Below are 23539 nucleotides of genomic sequence, written 5' to 3' on the forward strand. Positions count from 1 at the left end.
CATCCATTCCAACATTTCCAAAACTTGGAAATACCGTCATTCCAATTGGAAATATGACCATTCCAAAATTTGGAAAGGTCATATTTCCAAGCTTGGAAATGTTTGGAAATGTTTGGAAATGTTTGGATTTGTTTGGATTTGTTTGGAAATGTTTGAATACATAGGTGATTTTATGTCTGCTTCTTCTGTCTGCTGGTTAAGCTGTTCAGATCGTTTCCAAAGTGGATTTGCTGCAATATTCTATCCCAACGCTGTAGTTGAATACATAATATTGTTTATAAATGTATTTGACGGTGCAACACATCAAGAATTTACTGCCGCTTCTTCAACTTGTGTGCACTTGAGATTATTATTACGTCGGTAATGCACTCTTTCAAGTGCATCTTTGGCTTAAAGCTTCAAACGAATGCTTTCATAAAATACCCCATTAGATACTTTTCAAATGTTAGGATGTGTTGGCAACACATCATGGTTTTATTGCCGCTTCTTTCAGTTCGTAGGCTTGTATAACGGAACATGGTGGACTTATATGTCTACATATTTGATTTTATGTCACCAAGCTCATTTGTCGATGAAAACATTTCATCTGTAATACGTTACATAAGTGTATCATACTTATGGCCATCATATATTTTGGCAATATTTAGATATCGCAACACATCATGATTTTATTTCAAAGATGCAAAATAAAGGTCACTGAGGGTAGATTTTTTATTTAATTTGTATATAGCGTAGTACAGTGAATTTCTCTTGGTTGTTTAACAAGCTCACATAAAAGATGTAAGCCTCAATAAATTAAGAATTATGTTTCTACTGGTGCTTCTTCTGGTTCTCAGTTTGTTGTTGCGCTTTGTTCAAATATTTTGTAATATGAACTTAGCACCATAAATGATTTGAAATTTATAACAGGATGTACACCACCACAAGAGAGGCATCGTGGTTTTACTAGTGCTATTTTACAAATCGAATATACCTTTATCAGACATGGCGATGCGATTGAACACCGGATTGGTACCCTGTTATATATGGCTGTTTCCCTCTCTGTTTCTCAGAACTAATCCATAAATTGATAGCATTATAACTAAACTGCTGTCGAGGTGTTCATTCCAAATCTTACATTTCACCAAGCCATGCAGAAATAACAAAAATACAAAACACAGGATGAACGTGAATTTATATTCAGGATATCATGTCATAGTTCAAGGTATATGTACAATAAATAACACTTGGGCACATCACTGGGTAATGATCATACATGTATACAATTATATCTACAATAATACACATACAAGAACTAAAATATAGAATGTACAATTAAAATTTCTATTTAAAGCAAAACTTTACAACAACAATAAACCAATAAATTACACACACACAAATCTGTCCCTTGGTGACACAAATGTAACTGTCCTGGTACCTATTTGTCCCTCAATTTTGACGAATTTACCCTTAATTCGTCGAATGGGCATAAACGAAGATGGACCAGAGTCAACATACATGGAAGAGTGCCAGGCTTCCACTGGTCGGCCACAATGGTTTTTTAGTTTATCTTCAAGTTCCCGATACCATTGAACTTCTGCAAGGATGTGTCTCTTCTCTATGCCGTCAACTCTTGCTGAGTGCTGAAGGTATCTCAATACCTTTCCAGGTCTCGGAGAAACCCCCCAACCAATTTTCCCGTCCCCGTCTGTCCAGTAGGCAGTGATGTAAGAAGATCTCACACTTTGAGACTTGGCAGATCCAAAGACTTCTGATCCAAGGTATAGAGTTTTTATTTCCCTAACGGCCGGCAAAGTCTCGACTGTTTCGCCATAGAGGGCTCTGTACATTTCTTGAAGGGAGTGTTCATCATTTTCAGTGAGGCCACGGACTTTATATTTTGAAAAAATGAACCTGTCAATGTCAGTCCACTGAAGGTTTTCAATGTGATGAAGTCGGGATGACATCTGTCGGAGCTGCAAGCATTCACTTGAATTAATCTTGCCAAGAGTACCCACTTTAATGTTAGCTGTAACAGTGGCGATGATCGGCTCAAGGGTGTCTCCAAAGTGAAACTCGTCATCTAAGACCAATCCAAGGAGATGAGAATGGCTTACGAAACGTCTCATCAGCTGCAGTTCTACGCTTTTCTTGTTAGTTGTGTAGTCGCCCAGCATACCATTAAACCGTTCAAAACTGAACAGCCAAAACGAGTAAATGGGTCCAAAGTCCTGAACACACTCAATCAGATGACCATGCAAGTGCATGTTAGGGGTAACTCTGTCACGGCCATATAATCGCTCAAAATTCTCACAGAAGCGCATCAGTAATAAATCTGCCATTTTTATGTCATTTTCAGTTAATACTCGGCAACACAAATATCTACAGGCCAATACAAAATTTCGCCAACATTCTAAATGATCATCAGAAATAACATCCTTCAGTGCATACACAGAAAACAGTAACGTCCAGTTTTTAAACTGGTCTGCACTAAACCCTGCAAAACCGGAGGAAATCTTATGTGGGATGCGACCAATGTCACTTGGACAGTTAACTGCATCCACCTTTGCTTGGATAGTGTCTAAGTTCTTGTCAGTTAGTACACCAGTGTCTCTCCATACATGCAACATATGTTTTGATGTCCCCAGAAACAAATTGTGCATAGGGTCCACAACAGACATTTTGATCAGATCAAGGTATGGCAGCTCAGACAAGACGGAGTATCTTGTTCCATACGAACTCGCAAGTGCTTCTCTATCTGTCTTGGTTCTGGCACTTGTGATGTGTCTAATTTCTCGTATATGCTTTTCATGGGTGCGAGGTATCCACTGAGTTCTGTCAAAACCACTGTAGTCTCTTTTGCCGAATTCACCAGGAAAAGACTTCTTGCACCGAGAACACCCTTTGACGGCTGCATGTCCCAGAAAGCCACATAACTTTCGGCAAGCAGGGATATCACATCCAATGCACATTAAGGCCAAGCGAAATATCTTAGAGTTGAATGAAAAACCTACTGTCCATGCTTCAAGAAGCTCATCAACTAAAGGTTGTACAAAACTGTTTGTAGGGGGTTCTTTCTTCATGTGCGGTATAATACCAACAATGATAACATTCTCACGTTTGTAACGTTCTTCTCGAGGTAGATTGAGGATGACTAAATACATTACACCTACAGAGTATTTGACGTGTTTGAATGGCTGAAACCAGTCTAAATTAAGCATAAGGCCATAGTTTCTCTTCTTCTTCAAATATGTCCCACTGAAGCTCTTCCAGATACGACCATCATACACGTCATGCAAAGTACCATCACTAACGACCCTGTCACGCCATTGTTCACATTTCTCCTCAAAACCTGGTCTTGACAAAAAGTTAAAAAGTGAATCTTTCAGAGATTTAAAATAATAGTTCTTATGTGGTACAAGCTTCTTCTTGCCAGAGGAAAGGGTCATACTTTGTAACAGTTGTGCACCACAAGGCTGGCGATAATGTCTCATTGGGTGATTAGGTTGGGAGACGTTTGAACAAGTCATACTGACTTCTTCTCCTTCGAAAACAGAAATACAGTCAGAATATCTATATATGCTACAGCATGCTGGGCATACAACATAGTGGAAAAAGTTATTGTCGTCAATTCTGAGTAATTTCTTGAGCAGGAAAATAGTACTTGGGAACATCGGTACTACAACAGCAAGGAACTTGTAATGCTGAGCGGCAACGGCGAGAAGGGCATGAAGGTATTTCAGAAGGAATGCGATGGCATTTGAGGAAATATAAAATACAGACTGCCAAATGCAGAGGAAGAAACATGTCCATAAGATGAGTGCCTTAAAAAATGGTTTCACTTCCGGTGAGGCAGGTTGAGAGGATTCAGCTTGCTGAGGTTTTCTCGGTTGAAAACTCTGAAGCAGATCGTCAATCTCATCTTCATCAAAGTATACCTCTTCATCATCGTCAGAGCTGTCTTGAGATGCAGGTTCAGGTTCTGTACTCGGACAAGTGCCTTTGTGTCGTTTGTAATTAGAAGAAGAGGAAAAAGAGTTTCCACAGTCTTCACAGCGTTTTCTCTTCATAAAGGAGGCCATGATTCCTGAAAAAGATAGTAACAAATTAGTAGTTTGTACATAAGATAGACAATACATCTAAACCTGTTACATTAATAAACATACACATCATCCGTTCATGTGGGAAGTACCTATATGCCTACAGCATAAAGAGGTCAATGAACAGATAAATGTTTATTGATAACTATTTCTAAAGTGACGGAATATCCGTTTTGTTAAATATACTTTTAGTATTTTGTGTGTGTGTGTGTGTGTGTGTATGTGTATGTGTGTGTGTGTGTGTGTGTGTGTGTGTGTGTGTGTGTGTGTGTGTGTGTGTGTGTGTGTGTGTGTGTGAGGTAGAAGAAGAATTGTACACCATAAAAATGGCTACGTATGTAGTTGGGGTAGATATGTTGAATGCCCGGCCAGTATGACCTTTGAGTCACTACAGTTTCAGTCATTAAAATGCGTAAAACAGTATTTGAGTGAAAGAAAACACTATAAGTGAGTGAAACGAAATACCTCAGTACAGGCACACCCAGTCCCACAACCCCAAGTCTGCATGTATCAATACTCATACCTGCCACATCCTCAATCACTTAACTTACTCACACAATCATCTGACAACATGTTCGCCAACCCTCGTATCACAACGCATGCACGCATGCACGCACGCACACTCGCACACACCCCCACCCACATCACATTCTTCTTTCCCCACCATTATGTCTACGTCAGCCAACATGGATCCATGCACATGCTTTCATACATAATCCATCCTCCCACCATTCCCCAACATCCATCGAACTATAACTATATCCGCCCTCATGTATCGGTATTCGTGCTTTCATACATACATACACCCCTCTACCATTCCCCTACATCCATCGCAGTATAACTATGACTATAACCGCCTTCGTGCATCTGCACTTATGTTCACATTGCATTGCATATGCATCGAATTACACGTTTAAAATATCGTAAATATTTTACAACATGTACATATTATATATCAGCAAACAGAGATTATAACGCAATAGATTTCATCCGTCAAAACATCACAGAAAGAGGGGCAGCCTGGAATTTTACAATGGCATCTGAATGCACTAAGACGTTCAACTGGTCAGGAGGTGAGAGTTGCGGAAGATTACGGTAAACTTCAGTTACAGATCTCCATTACGAATATCTAAAGTATGAATAAAGATCACAGCTTGCTATGACGTGTACTTCATGACTGCAGAATTTGCAATGTCCTTAGCTCTAAATTGTATGTCTAAATGCTTATGTAGACAAAGACCCAAATGTATATAGGCATGACCATATTATATTGTACGCACATATCACCACATTTAAAAACAAAGCTAGATTGAGTCTTTTAAGGGCATTAAGAACTGATACACACAAGGAAATATATTTATGGATGTCAACGGAGGAACACTGCGTTTCGGAATATATACATTCTCCTTCATCAGGTGCATATTATTAAATGCTATGAGGCAGAGAACATATATTTGTACCTGTAAGAACAACAAAAGTAAAACGATAGCAAAGAAGGGAACGCAACAAGGGAAGCCAACAGATAACTGGCATGGCGCTGATTACCCCGCCTCCCGTTTGCCCATTGTCCATTTCCCATTACCAATCATTCATAAGTTAAGTTTTGGCTTTAATTAGTCCATTGATAATCAACCATCAACGTCTATTATCTCCACCCTAAAAATATGTAGTTTACTGAGAAAGTGGTATCCAAATATAATGTGTGTTACTGTTGATCACTTTCTTAAAGGCATTTTGGTTCAAAGCTTTCGGTCATAGAAGCCGTGCCATTTTTCTCTTGTCAGAGGAGTACACAAAGTATACGTCATCTGGACTAACATTTTTGGTTCGGTGGCTGGGTTAGATCGCCAACTTTGTGTTCTGGCGATTGGGTGCCTCACTCACAGTGTGGGTTCAAATCCCGGACGGGACTCAACCCAAGAAAGTACGAGAATCTGTACTTTACTCAGAAAGTGTTATCCCAATTATAACATTTGTTGTCAAGAAAACACAATAAATGTATATTCGGCTTTGGAAGGGTAATGATATCACAGACATATACGGATATTGATGATGACTTGGAGGAGCTTCGTAACGCACGTCTTCTCAATTCAGGGATTGGTAAATCCAAATATGTGTGTGTGCGTGCGTGCGTGCGTGCGTGCGTAAATGTGGGCCAGTTGGATGTTACATAAAACATTTATCTTGAGCGGGATGGTAGTTCGAGTTGGATTAGCATGTTAACAATATGATCTTCTTTAGGCAGAGAATGCCGCGCATGAATGTATTGATGAAATTCCTAGGTACATGGGGCCTTTTCGTCCTCAGGAATACCCACAGTGGAGACTTCAATGGGGATAGGTTGTACTCAATGTGCTACCTGGTAGATTTTGTGTCATCAGACCGGACAACGTTGGTCTTTGACTGATTGTGGCGTAAAACACACTTTCCATTTACTTATATCGGAAATTGAATGTTCATCTTAATTGATATTGTTGAACATGTAATATATTTTTAAAGAAATAAAACAGTGACATAATAACTACAACTTTATGTGAGCGCGAGTAGCTTTTTTGGAATGAGATGAATAAGTCTTATAAAGTTGTAAGCTTCTTCACAACCGTGTAACTATGAATTGACTTTATTGTGTAATCAAAAAAGAGATAGGACCTAAAATAGCCAAATTTCATACGATTTCACTTGTCCACCATCTTGGATGCAAGGCGAAAACATTTCAGCGCGTTTGAAGCCACTGAGAATGCCCCCTGCAGAGTTGGACGAACATTCTGCGGTGGCGCGGCTGAGTTGACCAGAGGCTATCAGCAGTATTTCCTATCCAGGTTATTTAGGTCAGTTGTTTGTGTGTGTGTGTGTGTGCGTGCGTGCGTGCGTGCGTGCGTGCGTGCGTGTGTGCGTGCGTGTGGACGTGCGTGCGTGCGTGTGGGGGGTGGGGGCGGGGGCGTGGGGGGTGATATTGGGGGGATAGATGATAGATTTAGCAACAAGTAAGGTCATCTTGAGTGGGGGGGTATTCGCAGATGGATTAGCATATGAACTATGATTCTCTTTAGGCCGAAAATGAGGATCCACGATGTTCGACCTGGTAGAAGTGTTATCAAACCTCACAGCATTGGTTTTTTGACTGACTGTAGCGTCAAAACAAACTCATTCATTTACTTGAACTGAATGTTCATCTTAATTGTTATGGATAGTCACGGAGCCATGATCCAGAGAACAGGGTGTCATTAGATAGAAATAAACTAAGTAATAATAGGATTACCAGAAAAACGGGGTTTTACACACAAGCCAATAAACTGCGCTCATTAACACCAGAGTAAGTCAGTACAAGATTGAAAACTGCCCCATAATTATGTATGACATGCTTGTCGGGTATTGCTACATATATATGTGAAAACAAAGTTATTAAAATGAAGAGCAAAACTGATGAAAGTTAACAATAAACGTGTATACGTGTTATATCGTCACTGCAAAAATAATGATTGTTTTTCTTTAGTATTAACATTCAAATACGTTATATATGTATCTGTATTAGCGATATTGTCTTTGTTCCGACGGTGAGTCAGCGTTAGCCGTAGTTATCTCGTAGTATAATTGAATTTCTGAAGACATTACGATACAGTTTTTCTGATGCATCACGTCTGCACTAGCGCTTGATAACAGCCTTGTGTTTGGGTGTTTCAGTGGTTTAAATCGCTGCTCTTGATATTGTTGATTAAACTTTGATACTGTGAACAATATAATGTTATGTGAGAGGTTGACTTTAGAACGGTAACATACTAATAGTATATAGGATGACATAAACAGAACAATGAGAAGTTCGTCCAGATTAGTGTATAGGCAACATTTAATAATTAAAATAATTACATTCAACAACTCCCCTTTTAAGTCCATTTTCCTGACTTATAAGTAAATGCAAGAACAATCGGCCGGAATAAAATGTATAGTTCTTGTCCACTTCCATATGACTATATAGCATACAATAAGCTATCGGGTCCCGTTTAGATCGGTTTGGGCGGCAGCCTAGATAGCCATAGAATAGTTTCATCTTGGAATCTCCCATATCACTGGGGCTCCTCTTTAATTTAAATGGAGTTACTCGTTACGATTCCGAACCTTCACGTGACTGAGTTTATGAACCATTGTCAAATAGTGGTGACATTAAATCTAGGAAACAATACGCGAAGTCGCGCATGCACAGAACGGAAAATTTGGTCAAGGCATTAAGTAATCCGCATGCGCAGAACGATTGATTTCAGTACTTCCGCTAAGCGCTTCGAGTGCAGCGTCAAACGCGGGCCTGTAATCTAACACGCGGAGACTGACCAATGAAATCTGAGAAGTAGAAATACCGGTAGACGCTGTTGCTTGATTGACAATGTCAATCAAGAAAGGGAGGAGCTTAACGCTATCGTTCTCTCCCAGTAAATTCCGATGTCAAATAACGACGTTATTTGGACGGAAAAACGATGGTTTGAAAACGTCCAAATAACGTCGTTTTTCCGTCCAATGACCATATACGGAAAAAACCGACGTTTTCGTGTTTGCAGTGTAAGGATGCCACTGTCTTAAATATACATGTTAAAAACTAGTAAGCACTATTTCTATGGTTTACTATTTCTATAGCAGAATATGCAGGTACAATTTACTGACGAAGAACTGGACGAAAGGTTTGGTTTAACAGTAGTAAAGTAAAGTCACATGCCACATCTTAATGTCATTCCATACAATAAACACTTGCGACCAAATACGTATTCATGGTGATAGTGTTTACAGAGATCGAGTTTCTGTGCCAGTTATATAATGATAAACTTATACAGCCTTTCAAAAAGCAATAATTCATTAAATAAAAATTGATGTAATGCTCAAGCCATAGCTTCGTCACGTCCTTATACGATAACAATAAAAACGTGAATCCATACACTTTTAGGTTAATCATATTGGTTCTACCATGATGTTAGCCTGTTCTGGATTCTGATGTGGTCAGTCAAACTGAATCAGAGGTATCAAAGGAGTGTAAGTTGTCTCGTACGAAAGTATCAAATATAACATCAGTCGGTAAAATACTTCGAACATTTATACCATCAAATCTAAGTGGACTTAACAAATAATGAATAATTAATATTTCGGTGTGAAATGCAATTAAATTGGTTATGGACCGCGAAATAATGCTTAATTTCACATATAAATCTAGTATGAAAGGTTTTTAATGCTGCGTTTGTTGCTTTCAACTGTCGTTTGTTTCGTGGCGTTCTTGTACAAAATCCCACCCCTTTCATATTATCATCGTTGAAAGCAAAGAGTTCATACGCAATTCTCACTATGTTCACATAATTATATATTCTCTCAATTAAAAACAAAGTATTTTTGTTTCCAAAATAACACGATCTATTGTTGAAGTTGCCAGAATACTTATAGATAAATAGTCATTGGATTTGTCATAGTGAGTCGTATATAGTGTTTCCAACATCACTCTTATTGGAACAAGAAGTATATTGACACTGTATTCATATATGAACCGTTCACATTTATTTGTAGTAAGATAACTAAAAACGAGTCAAGAGGCGTCACTCTATTATCTAACAGAACCCTAAACGAATTAACAGACATTAAAACGGTAAGTTTTCGAAATATAATCAATACCCCATTCTACAGTTCAATATTTCTCTAGTGCATGCTCGCCCCAGACTCGGGTTTAGTTATGTAACTGGTCATGTATAAGATTTATATCTGAATGCTTGATGAACACAACGGATCCAATTCTGTTTTAGTGCATGGAAATTACAGTAAAGTTAAGATCTACAATAACTGGTTGCGAGCTAGTTACAGTTTTATAATTTCCCTGTATCAAGAAGAAAAGATTTGGCATAATGCTCAGGTCGGCAATTAATGGTTGGCAGTTTTATCTCTTTCTAGAGTGATAGCTTTCATTATGGAAGAATGATATTTGAATTTCACACTTTCTAAAGTGACGGTTATCTGAAGATTGTCAACATATTCATCTTTTGAATTCCGATTACCCTCACGTGTATCTTATCATAACATTTTACGCATAAGTCTTTATTGGTTCTCGCTATTGGTGAAATTGTGCCGTCTATGTACGACTATGATATTTTTAATATATCATAGTTCAAAAGACGTTCTCGTCAACTACGGACATACCCAATGTCGTATTCTCGTTATGAAAAACCTACCTCGCAGTCGTGAAATGGTATCAAGGACACTAAACTAATTAAATATTTTATCTGGGAGTGGTATAGCCGGAGTTGTACTGAGACATTTCAGAAATTAACATACTCTCGACTCACATTCACTTTCGACAACTTAGACAGTAGTTTCGTATGGTATGAAAGCAACTTCTAAATCTGTTTGAAAAATCGCAAAGAAAAGCTGTTTACATGTAACGCATTGCCATCTAATCTACATCATATCGTCAAACAAGACATTGTTTTCAGCTTTCATTAATCAATATCTTCTACGCAACATAACATCTACATGGGAGAAGTAAAATGATTACTTACTTATTCAGTTGTTAATCCGGCCCTCTCCAGAAACTTGACCAGTTTCTTAATCTACGATGAATGGCAACTTGAGCAGGCAGCTGGGCAAACACAGGAATGTGATGATTGTTGAAGCATACCAATCAGGGTATACTCTGCCGCTGAGGAGAACGTGTCATATAGCACCAATGACCTACCACGTGACATAGCGAGCAGTCACGTGATATGTTACGCGCGAGAAGTTAATTCCATGGTGTGCAATAGTCTTCATTCCAAACTGACGCCATCTTTCAGTGCTTTTATACAAACAACATTATATTTTATTCATTTAGTTTTTACTTACCTTTTTTAAATAAAATTCACTTTCTGTGAAGCAGACGTTAAATAAACGAAAGAAACAACTCATTTTAGTATCTGAAGTAATCCTTAACTTATTATCTTAAAACTCACCTCTAGTTTTTACATAATATTCAGTTAGATTATTTACCATATCTTGTTTTGTGTTTGTACCCGTCGGGCACATCCCATTTGTGAAGCCGATGTTGAATGATGATGTGACACTCCCACTCCAAATAAAGGGGATAATAGAATATAAATATTTCAGATAACACTTACTGTTACCTTTAATAAATCTTTTCCTTGTTGTTGTTTTTAATGAATAAAAATAGCTTTTTGGGGTGATTTTTTTGTATCTAAAGATGGTAACCCGGCATGATGAAAGGACAATGTATGAAACGATGAAACAGAAGCAACATATATAACGGAATACGGTTGGTCCTTATAGCCTTCTGTTCTATTTGTAGGAACAGACTAAGCAAGAATGCTTCGCTGTGAACTTAATTTTTTCAGTGAAACCCCTATCAAAATACTACCCTTGTTTCTCTTTTCAAAGATTCTAGTTTTCACCTGTTTTGTCTGGTTTAAATTTAACAGTTTTTATTCAGAAAGGCCATACGCCTTTCATACGACAATTCACTGCAATAATGATGAGAAAAACAGATTGAGTTATATCATTGTAGATACAATTACTGGTAGCTGCATATTATATTTTGGCACTATTTACCACGAAAAGACCAAATCATGAGCAAATTTAACTGAAATGTAAAGTGGCTACTCTTTATATTTATTTTCTTATCTTCCTTGTCTATAATCATATGACATTGCCTATGAAATTTGAATAAATAAACAAATATTTTGTTTTCCCATACCGACTGACGATTGTCGTAGAACAAAGATCGTTTCTACAATAGAGGGCCTCATTAGTAATATTTGAACTAATATATTATATTTTGTAAACGCTTTTGCTGGCTGTGACCTAGGCAAACCATGATGTTTTTAGAAGAATCTGCTTTGTTTAAATCACAATCACTGATCCAAACATGTGCGCCAATATGTTAATCCTTCAATAAGATTATCTTATCGTGAGAAGAAAGGTGCCGTTTATGAACTGTGCGTTGCGACTCAACGTTCAACTGAATTGTGAAAACATTTTAGTATTGGGCAGAGACGTCCACATTATACAAATTCTCACTTCCGTTTAAAAAATCCAAAATGCATATATACTTATACGTCTGATGGCCAGTTACGTTTCAAACGCGTTGAAAAAAGGCTGTTCATTATCTTGGATCGACTTTTTGCAATGGAAGAGGCATCACTGCATGGAATTTGGTCAGAGTCAGGAGAAAGCTCAGGTAAGACCAAATATCTACATATTTATTTATGTAAAGACATCGGTTTATTTCTGTGTAAATCACCATATAGAGGAGATACATTATCGTTCGATATTATTATATTATGCAAAACATCACACATAAGATTATGAAATGTTTTCCCTTTCTGAGATATTGCTCATATCTGACAAATATACATACATTGTAAAGGAATCGTTTAGTGCCATATACATGAATATAGAAATGTAATGACTACTCTATTAACATAAGACGTTCGATATAGAGTTGTGAACGGACCTAACAATTTACATCTACCATCTTTTATTATCTCTGTCGCAGAAAGCACACTTCGTTGTGAACTGCAGTGTTATAGTGAGAACCTTTGACACAGAAGACAATTATTTCTAAAATATGTTCTAAAATAACGTATCGCTTTACCGTATGCATGTACATAGTATAACGTTAGTTGTTATCTATTAGATTTTTGATCCCCGTACATTGCTAAAACTGCACAATGCGACACCCGGGTATACGACTATTAAAAAACCTCCAATACAACAATGTTGATAAACAAAGATTATTTGTGATATCTACAAGCAGTGTCACAATAAAACTGAAGATTTTGATTTTGTATCGCCTATGAAAAGTAATTTATTCTGCAAACATGCAGTGCCACGGAAACTCTAACTATCTTTTATTAAGAAGCTGCATATGTGTTATTTCGTTTAAACAATTTGTAACTACAGTTTGAATCCCCTTTTTAACATGGACATATTATACACTTGATGAGATTGTTTGCGCGGCTCAGTTCTCAGTTCACATGTTTGACAAATGGCACTATAAAACGTTGGTAAAAATATCAAAAACAGCCTTTTTAATTTGGAATAGTATATGCCCAATGACGGTTTGGCAGAAACCACAAAAAAGTATAGATTGTCAATAACATGTCGCACATACCGGGCCCTAGTTCAAGATCAAAGATAATTGCCGCCTTGGAATGTCTAGCGGAATGATTGACACCTGTTATCACTGTAAATGTCTTGTCAAGGCTTGACTAACGATGACTCAACGCCAATTTAAAGAGGACATTACCACATGTTTATTGATAAACATTGAGAATAACCATAGACAGTATGGCGCCGCTTAATTTGACTGTCTGCCGCTTTCACACTGATTTGACAATATGCATAGGTAACACGCGTTACTGCCGCATGAGTTTGTTATTTTCTATGATGGGTAGTGATACGTGTGCGATTTATTTGCAATGAAACTTAGCCAATTCTCTATGACATCGGCATTTGTGCACGGGAACCACGGCGTGTATGTTTATTTCTCTCAAATCGTAAACGTAATTATTAATTACTACAGTCACCTACTACAATATTTTGGGTTATTTGTCATTTGGATATTTTCTTAATAACTTAAGACAAATAATTGATATATGAATTATTTATATTAATATGAATTCAGGCTCTTGAAATAGAGTTTATTAACATCATTCCTCTATTTGGCTGGCATTTTGAGTAGATTGTTCTGACTAAATCTAGTTCCACCATGCAAACTACATGTTTTCCTCTGAATTTATAATCAATATCTCTTCAATTGTAATTATTCTACCTGCGTTTTATGTTATAAGAAAACCGAACAGTTATCATCATTCGATAGGACAAAGGCTTAACTATGCTTCTTACCCAAACTACCAAACTAAGTATTCAGATGTGTGACCATATCCCTACAAACACGCTAAAACCAAGCAATCCCATTTCACTTACATATTGTTTGAAACACATGCTAGTCAATCGCAAAATACTGATTCGCATTTTAGATTCAAGGTAAGCAATGCATTATATACTTACAACATATTTATCATGTTCAATTTAAGGATCCGAATACCAGATCGACGAGGAGGACAAGAGTGACACATCGTCGGAATTTGCCACCAATTACCAGGTATTAATTGAAATAGTGAATAGATTATTCACTGATTATCCGGGGAAGTTAACAATTTTTGATTTAAACAATATTTCATTCGGAAATAATATAACGATACAGAATAGGGAAAAGGTGAACCGAAAACTAAATATCTATACTAAGTCTAACATCTTTCCTCTTACAATAATGTACGCAGTAACTATATTCTAATGTAAATGAATAACATTAATGTAAAAAGGAAATACAGTGAGACAATTAAGTAATGTTGTATCATTTATTTCGGTTTCTTCATGTCCCAGGAAACTATACGCTGATCTCTTGTAATAGAGTAACATGAATGTTTTATTAGTAGACTGAATGTGTGTCTGTATGAACTGAATTGTATCATCATAGTGTTGACCCAAAAGGAATATCGCCAAGGTGAACGAGACAAAAATATTGAAAAAAATCATAGAGTAGGTTAGGAAAAAAAGTCATGGGAAAAAAATCATAAACAATAAAATCTGTATGCATATCAGTTTTATTCAAGTAACAACAAGTGATCTGAAGACTAAATAAATAAAGTCCTGTTCTGTTCTGAAGACGCCGTCATGATTAGTTGGCGCCAGCCTAGACTGTCCAATCAACGTGAATATACAAACCGTGATGTTACTTGACCAGTTGATGGCACCTGTCAAACTCAAAGTGCCCCTGGTCCTCCACCCACCATGTGTAATACTTTCGCGCACTTGAACGTTTTATGTGCAGCTATATCACTGTTAGGCTGAGTGATGAGAGAATAAATTTGGTCGTTTTTGTTAACGATCGTTTTTATGTTCAACCTGGTAACCTTATAAGTGACTAACTGTTTTATCATGATGAAATGAAACATAAAAAAATAATCAGAGGGAATGACGGTCGCATTTTTCGCATACATGTCATGCTCGCATTAATTTCATGATTTACTCAAGATAGATTTGAGCAACGATCATGTTTGGGTAAGGGAGATAATTTTGTCTCCGCTTGCAATTGGTTTCAATCGGACGAGCAGCTCCGAGATCGCAGCTTGACTGTTCGGTACGGCCGAAACGCGGCATCCATGTTGTTCACGCTCCTTAGATCACGCGGCCTCATTGGCCTGACGAGATATAGCTCTACATGCCACTATCGCTTTGCTTCAGTTTCTGCCAGTCTATACCTTTCTTGAATCAATTAACGATTTCATTGTCAAAGTGGTCTGATTTCAGTAATGTTAATGAAATCGGTGTTGTAATATATTATAAACTTGAACATTGTGCACTATCTGTTATACATCTGTCAGTTATATATGTAATATTCATATTGTCAGGGATTGTTTTACTAAATGTGTTAACACTTATATCACCCGTTTACATCATCTGCTGCTAGTGTCGAAAACAAGTGTTTGACGAATTCAAGTTTTACCGCATAACCATATTGTGGAAACATTTTAATTTTGTATTTGGTCTCATCGTAGAGTCCAGTCAAGCGCAAGAACAAAATCTTGAGACAAAGGGAAGAAAATGGAAAAAAGAATAGATTAGGAAGCGGTCCAGTTGCCTCATCTACACCTATGACAAGAGTTTACGACTTTTCAGGTATTTCTTACCGAACTTTACAATAATGGTTCCTAATTAGTGGCCAGGTTGAACTGTTGAAATGTGTCTGTGATTGCAGAAAGTGTCTCTCATAACCTGTAATGGGTTGTTCATACATAATTGTTTTAAATAGATTTTATATTGTAAATATGAGGTGAGACTGTAATAAAATATCTGTCTGTAATTACGACAAGTAGGACTGACCGTTAGCTTTAGCAGTCCACGTGAAGCAAAAAAAGTATAACGTTTGTGACTCGCCTGCAGTCGCAGATGAATTTCTTTACCTTTTTAAATGTCCAGGGCTCAATCATCAAAGAAAAACACGAACTGTAAATTATTGTGCATGGCAAAATGTATATAAACTTTGCAAATGTATGCAGTCTAAAAACTATTATGTTCGAGCAATAAAGCACGTTCAAGATAACTGATTCATATATTTTCATCAACCCAAGCCCATGTCTTAAATTGTACTTTTCTATGCAGATGGCGAAGATGACGGTCAGGACTTACTGAGAAGAGCCTCAAGCTGTAGTATGTATTTTCATCAAACACAATTCTATGAGCAGGTTCATGAATTTTCTTGTCACATTCGTGTAGTTTAACATGTAATTTGCTTTCATTTCAATCAGAGATTATCGTAGGTATGCTTAGACACGCAGTTATTTTCAACATCTAAATGGATATTCATAAAGATAAATGAAATCCGTATCCATCGGCGATCAATGGTATGTAGTGCATCGATGTGTCTGCAATTTGCTTAGAAAATAGCACTCATACGGCATCTGATAAACAAATTAATGTTTCAGAGAAACAAGCTGCAATTCAAGCTGAGACTCCTCGTATGAGACAAGGTATGTCACACAACGTATGAAATGATTTTTCGCATTGTATGAATAATCATACATTTATATGATTTTGGCACATCTTTAGCTGCCACAAGATACGCGGAATGACACAGGAGGAACATCTCCATTATTGATAAGGATTGCTTAATCGACATTAAAATGCCCTAGCTAATGATATTCAAACACTCATTCGTCAACACCAATTACATTCGACCAGCAACAAGATCATTTAATGTAACTATCCTTTTTATGTTTGCCGCTGAGGCTTGTCTTATATTCCAGCGGGATTTCAAATGACTGCAACCTAGTGCTTATAACACTTCAGATTGCAGTTGATGGCAAAATTAGCTTACTCTTTTTAATAAGAATATCAAGGAGGGGTAGTTCTGTTTGGCTCGAATATATTTTGAATTTGATATTTGAGTGCATATTTTGGAGAAGGTTGCACTTGAATTTTTCCCAGAACGTAAAACGGTCATCCAGGTGCTATGTAAGTATTTAATGTTTCTCTTAATTACAGGAAAGTCAATCCCCTATGCGGAATTTCTCCAACTCATGAGGGTCATGGAAGGACGACTTCACAGGGCCATTACAGATTTGAAGGGCGAAGTCGGCGACCTTAAAAAGGAAATTGGAAACTTAAACAGCGAGGTTAGAGACCTCAAGAGCAAACTTACTGAAAAGAATACACAGGTAAGTGATGATAGTCAACACTGTATTCAGTTTAAAATGCATTCTCGATATGATTTATCGTGTTTCAAGGGGAAAATTATAGTTAAATATATATTTACGTGTCATTACAAGGAAACATTGATTTTAAAAATTGCATCCAGCCAGTGTTGGATCATGCGATATAACAGTAAGTGAACTAGTAGGGCATACCATGATACGTTTCACCGTCAATTTTCACTATATTTGTATTTCCAGGTTACCGCCCTAACTGCAAAAGTTACACGTTTGGACAACAGGGTCCAGGAACCAACACAAACTTCGACCAAATCCAGCAAAGTCAGTACAAACATAAGGGTAAGATCCCAGCAAAACATCAAAACGGCGGATATGTGGAAAACCGTGTTTAGCGACCGAGATTATACAGCTCGTTAAACGAGGGCAATCAACATAAACTATGTGTTGTTATTGGGAAGAAAAACACCATAACGATTGTTTTCCCGATGTACTCGGCACTAATAAGCGGATTAAGGTTCAATTCAGATACTTTCGGCTTGAAAGCATTCACTTTCTTTATCTAAAATAATATTTGGCATGGGGGAGATTGCACTAGTGTAATGATAAAACACCACTTTGTTTACAATCAAGTTGTAAACAATCAAGTTGTAAACCAACGCATGGACCTGTTACTGTTGTGGTACGGTATATTGTAGACATGGAGCATAGAGTGTTTTTGTATGTTGGATGAGTGTGTTTGGATGAGAAAGTGTTTGTATGCGTGAACGTTGTGTTTGTGTCCAGAATGGTAAATGCGTATGAGTTTCGTATGTACCCCGGTATGCAAGTATGAAAGTAATTATGTCTTGAGTGTATGTGTGTGAACGTTACGTAAATTTGTGCATGGAGGTATCTGAGTGAGGTAGGTATGTTGTGGTGTGTCCACAGAGGTGGATGTGGGATGCAACTGTATTTTATTGTAATTTTTTAAATTTTTTTAAATGGCCAGGTGTATCTATTTTAAATAGCTTGGGTTCAGCAATCGCATTAATTTCACGATTTACAGTAATCGATGCGTTTCTCATAAGACAATATCAAGTTTCGATAGATTTATCTCACAGATAAAATCACCAATATTGATTCTTTCTATTGTCTGTTAACTATATTTTATCAATTTTCTTCCTTAGGCAGCATTGAAGGCAGCGATCGACCATGCTGAAACTGAGAAAGGGTGGACTATGGAGCCTATGTTCACGTAAGTATCGTAGTGTGCAGTGATCATTTTGGAAAGGACGATATGTTCATTCTGTTACAATCATTTAAATAATTCGAAAATATCATTTTTACCATACTTGACAACCATTTGTTTGGAGTCGACTTACACCAGGAAAACGCTGTGGCATTGTAAGCACTATTTCTGTTGATATGTGTATCTTTGCGTCTGTGAGACCGAGTATGTAACCTATATAATTATTTATCTCTTTTTAAACCCTTATAGGTTTGTCGCTGATAAAAGTTAATCAAAACTATCAAAAGTCATATGTAATTTATCTTTGTTTCACTTATACTTTTATTACAGTACTTTTTATTCAGATGAATAGATAGGCTTGTTTTAAAATCTTATCGCATTTTTAGTGTTCATTTTACCTCCATAATCAATGAACGAGTCGCAAAGTTTTGTGTGCCTCAAGTTTTTCTGATAAAATTGGAGGTACATCCGAAAAAGACTGTTACGCAATTTTGGCAAAAATAATATTTTCTTAATACCACCACGATTACTTCTCTTCCATGAATCCCGTTTCAGTAGAAAATAGTCATAAATAAAGTCTTAGGAATCTTTGTAATGGGAAATTATATGAGACAGTCACATAAATATATATCTTTTTGTTATTTTTGTACCAGAAAACTGTACCACCAATATATCTCAAATCTAAACGAATATGTCTTAATTATGCAGTGAAATTATACCTAATAATCTTGCTTCTTTTAGTTACTTCAAAATAAGTTAATAAGTTCATGCTGAAGTCGTTAAAGAAGATGATATGTAATAGTTATTGGCATATGTATATTTCTGGTCATATAATAAAAGTAAAACATTTGTTGCAGGTTGGAGTCCGCACAGAATCGACAAGTTGTCAAATACATCTGGGACTTTTCTAAGGTGATAGCTCCAAGCATGACAAAACAGGAATTTAAAGGTATTTTTATCATTTAAGTGTATTTCAAATGCATGTGTCCGTCATGTACATTTTTAAAACATTTCAATTCCATAAGTCAATGCAAAGGTACACATGCCTACTAGTGGAAAGATTTAAACCTTTTTTCAGTGTTTTGAAATGACTTATCTATGATGCGTAACATTCCCATTAGTCTGTCAGGAAAGAATTATATGCAGCATTCACAGGTAAACTAATGGTTAAAGACTTGCTGTACACTATTTAAAGATATGGAAAAAAGACCGGTATGTTGCAGTTCACATCCAAATAAGGAAAGAAACATTATGTTCCAGATGGTATGACCAGGATCATGTTAACGAAGAAAGAGAAGCTATCCCGAACACGTAACGGAAAAGAGAAAGAACACACGGACGCGTCCAGAAAGAATTCAAGGAAACTGACGGTAAGTTGAAAGATTTGTGTTGCTGGAGGGATTAAATACCCCCTTAGGATATAAAATTTGGATTATTGAAGATGAATTTTGAGTGAAGCTTAACTTGGGCAAAGTAAGGCCAATTGTTGGAAGTGTTTGAGGTGTGACTTTATATAGGCCTGTTGGCCATGGCCGCCGAGTTAAAAAAAAGAGAAATTTAGAATGAGGTGAGTGGCGCCTTATTAATATATAATTAAAAGGTGCCCAGTGGAGTAAGGTTATAGGGAGAGGTGGAATTTGGAATACATATGTTTTTTGCAGAATTAACAGCAGGATAGATTAGAATAGAGAATTTTATTAGGACAAACGGGGTGTATAAAAATTGGTAAATTGCCTGCTTTTAATATTTACCTATTTACCCTTATATAGTTTACACCCCGGGTAATTTTCTGTAGTTTATATTATGAGTGTATATATATACATAGTGCCCCAGGTAATTTTACAAGTATACACTACAATTCTAAGACGGAAAGGCCGTCATGTGTTGTCTAGACTGTCCAATCAACGTGAGTTAACAAACCGTGATCACTTGACTAGCATTGATTAGCTTGTCTATAATGCCCACCTTTGTAACATGTCAATATATTGCTTTGTCATTATATCATTGTAATTAGTGCTGAGAAAATGTTGTTATGAACAGTGGCACGACCATCACCCGACACCTGTATATATTCAATGTGTTACGTGACAGACTATTTCTATTATCCCCCAGTCTCTGTCTTGTTAGTTAACGCCAGAGTCGACACACGCGTAGCTCAGCTATTTTAGTCAGTCTTCTAATGACTGGGACAACACACACGACTTGTGTAACTTGTTTATAATTTCAATCACTGTTCAGAAAACATTTGTGGAGGTGTAATAAACCACAGGCGCGAAAGAGATTTTTTTTTAACCTTTAATATGAAAGTATATATTTTACAAGAGCTTTTTGCCAGTCTAGCTACCACTCGCTCGTCTTCTACATAAGAGTAAAAGTGGGGCACATCTCTGCCGGTATTCTTCCATGTATTCGCATAACAGCTTCGAAATAATATTTTGGGCGTCCATTGATGCACATATGCATCGGAGAGTCAACTAGGACATTGGCAAATGAATTCATGTAAATGCAATATCATCATACAACGTGTTTAGAAAATAATAAGAAGAAGAAGATTCCAAGCGATGCTCCCGAGTGCTTTGCCGGTACTGACGTCAGTGGTTAGGGCTTGTGGTTTTGCACATTAGTAGATAATAGAATCCAGTCAATATATATAATATCGTTTTTTAAGTCTTTCACAGTATTTTAACCTGTGAAATAAACTCATCATAATACTTATTAAGAGGTGTGTCGCTAATCACCTCGGGATATCTTTGATATTCCATGTATAACTTTGCTCTGACTTATTGAATTTCCTATTTACCTGGCTTGAATCAATTCATATACAGAAGAGTAAAACGACTGAACCTGCATACATTTTAAGCGGTCATTGATCAAAGGATATTATGAGGCGTACTACTTTTTGTTTGTCAACATCACGCCTCGAAACATTTTATAAAGTAAACCGTGACTGTTCTGTTGTTAAAATTAGGTATTACTGAAACGGATTTTTGAGCAGTTGTCAATATATGAAATAATAGGTCATGTGTATCCATTAATGCCCATCCGACGGATATGTTTCCATTACCAAGCCTAGTAAGGCAAGGTTGCCTGTTGTCCTCAATACTATTTTGTGTTGAGCAATACGATTTAGCAACAAAATTTAAAAAATCATTGGCTTGCTATTATATGCGTATGAATTTCTCTTTTAACAGCAGGGTTTTGCCCGGTCTCAGTAATATTGAATTGTATAAACGTTGTTAGGTAAGGTTTAAATCTTACCATTTCTTGGTAGTTATTATTGTCGTTGCAAGAAATTAATAGTTTCTTTTAAATGTAACTTGACGAATTTACATTGCACCCTCAATGTAAATGTGTTGTCAATATATTCAAATAGTTGAAATCATTTCCTAAATAACTAATGTTACACAAATAACACTTTCCGCCATAAAAAGGTACATAACGCCATCTTTCTACCTTTATAGAAACCCTGAGCGTCACCCAATGACCCTAATAAATCTGTCACCCGCGGCCGCATGTATATGCACATAGAAAATTGGTTAGAGGTAGATATGCCACAAATACAATTACAGAAACTCTCAGAATATGATAAATTAGGAAGCATTTGTTTTTAATGATTTAAAGAATGGTTTATCTCAAATAAAGAAGGCCAACAGACAATGCCTATATGAAGTTCCCTCCAGACAAATTCCTTCCACATAATTTACTATTGCATCTCAGAGGACTGTACCTTGGGTACTGAAACAGATAATGAACATTACCCTGATAAAAGTAACCACAACTAGAAGATAAATTATGAGGAGCAAATCTATCAAATTTGTAGCCATTTATTTCACTACGTTCTTATCTAAATGTACTATGTACTATCCAATTCTTTCCGTTACCAAATATTCTATATTGATGAGTTACATTACTATCGATCCGGACTTTCGTTGTCAAACATGTTAAATCGACACAAATTAGCCTCGAGCAGATCACCACTCAGCTGCCCAGCCATTCCACAGAGATTTTTCTTAAATTGTTCTGATAAACAAAACCAGAATATCGGAATCGTAACTGACATATCTCCCTTACTTGCGATATGTTCCAATGTTGTTAGAAATGTCGTGTCATTTTAAAACGTATATAAATCCAATCATACCTTCAGATCATTGTTGTAACATGTCTTTTGGTAGTATATTTATCTATACTACGAAATGTTTCATGTTTCATACTCTGTGGGGAGTGACTAATATTCACACCAAGTACCAGATAGATAGTTAGGAATGTAACGATGCGTATAACTATAGTTGCTGCAATTGCTTCTCTGAAATGAGAATAAAATGTTTCATGTTTGTTATTCCTGCATTAAAACGTCTTAAATAACTCCTGCTTGTACGCAGTGAGTTTTACTTTAGGAGTTCAACTGCAAATAATATGTACTATGAGTTGTAAGTTAATGTTACTGAAACTTGAAGATTATCTGTAGACTTCTTTTTATAGATTTAGATATATATTTCTTCCCATTTACAGAATTTCGATTTATAGTGACTCTAAACACAACATGCTCAGGACAAACTATTCTACTGAAGTAATGGGCACATTTCTGTTTTGTCTTCGTTTTATTTCGTGTTTAAGAAAGGTGGGTGTTATAAAGTGAACGGATTTGCTTTCAGAAAAGCAGAAACCATGTAACTGGCATTGAAAAATCCGAACTACCTCATCACACAAGGACCAAGTACATTCGAGTAATGAAAAAAACGCAGCTCATGTCGTCAGAAGAGAGTTCGGTCGACGAGGATGGCAACCGGGTCTTCAATGTGAGAAGGAGGGACTGGGAGAGTCATGAAATGAGGGCCGCTAAAAAAGTGGCCGACGAGACATTTAGTAAAACAACCAAGACAGCAGCGTCCATCGTACCACGGACGAGACGAATTACAGGTGTCTCGTCATTTGCACCACCTCCTGCCTGGTTGCAGAAAGAAGACAGCTGGGTCAGCTCAGCACTGACATACCATGGAGTAGTTTAG

At 36.8% G+C, this 23539-nt stretch overlaps 1 protein-coding gene across 1 annotated transcript; it reads left to right on the top strand.

Annotated features, from left to right (window-relative positions):
- Positions 1–9776: 9776 nt before the first annotated feature.
- On the top strand, positions 9777–23539 carry LOC124146386. Its single transcript, XM_048385232.1, has 10 exons — positions 9777–14196; positions 15653–15773; positions 16257–16304; positions 16580–16624; positions 17139–17311; positions 17546–17644; positions 18472–18539; positions 19391–19482; positions 19794–19903; positions 23186–23539. Exons 2-10 carry the CDS (start codon positions 15749–15751, stop codon positions 23537–23539), a joined length of 1014 nt encoding a protein of 337 aa, XP_048241189.1. The 5' UTR covers positions 9777–14196; positions 15653–15748.

This window comes from Haliotis rufescens, unplaced genomic scaffold (assembly GCF_023055435.1).
Source record: "Haliotis rufescens isolate VD_foot unplaced genomic scaffold, xgHalRufe1.0.p SCAF_56, whole genome shotgun sequence".
Taxonomy (NCBI): Eukaryota; Metazoa; Mollusca; class Gastropoda; order Lepetellida; family Haliotidae; genus Haliotis; species Haliotis rufescens.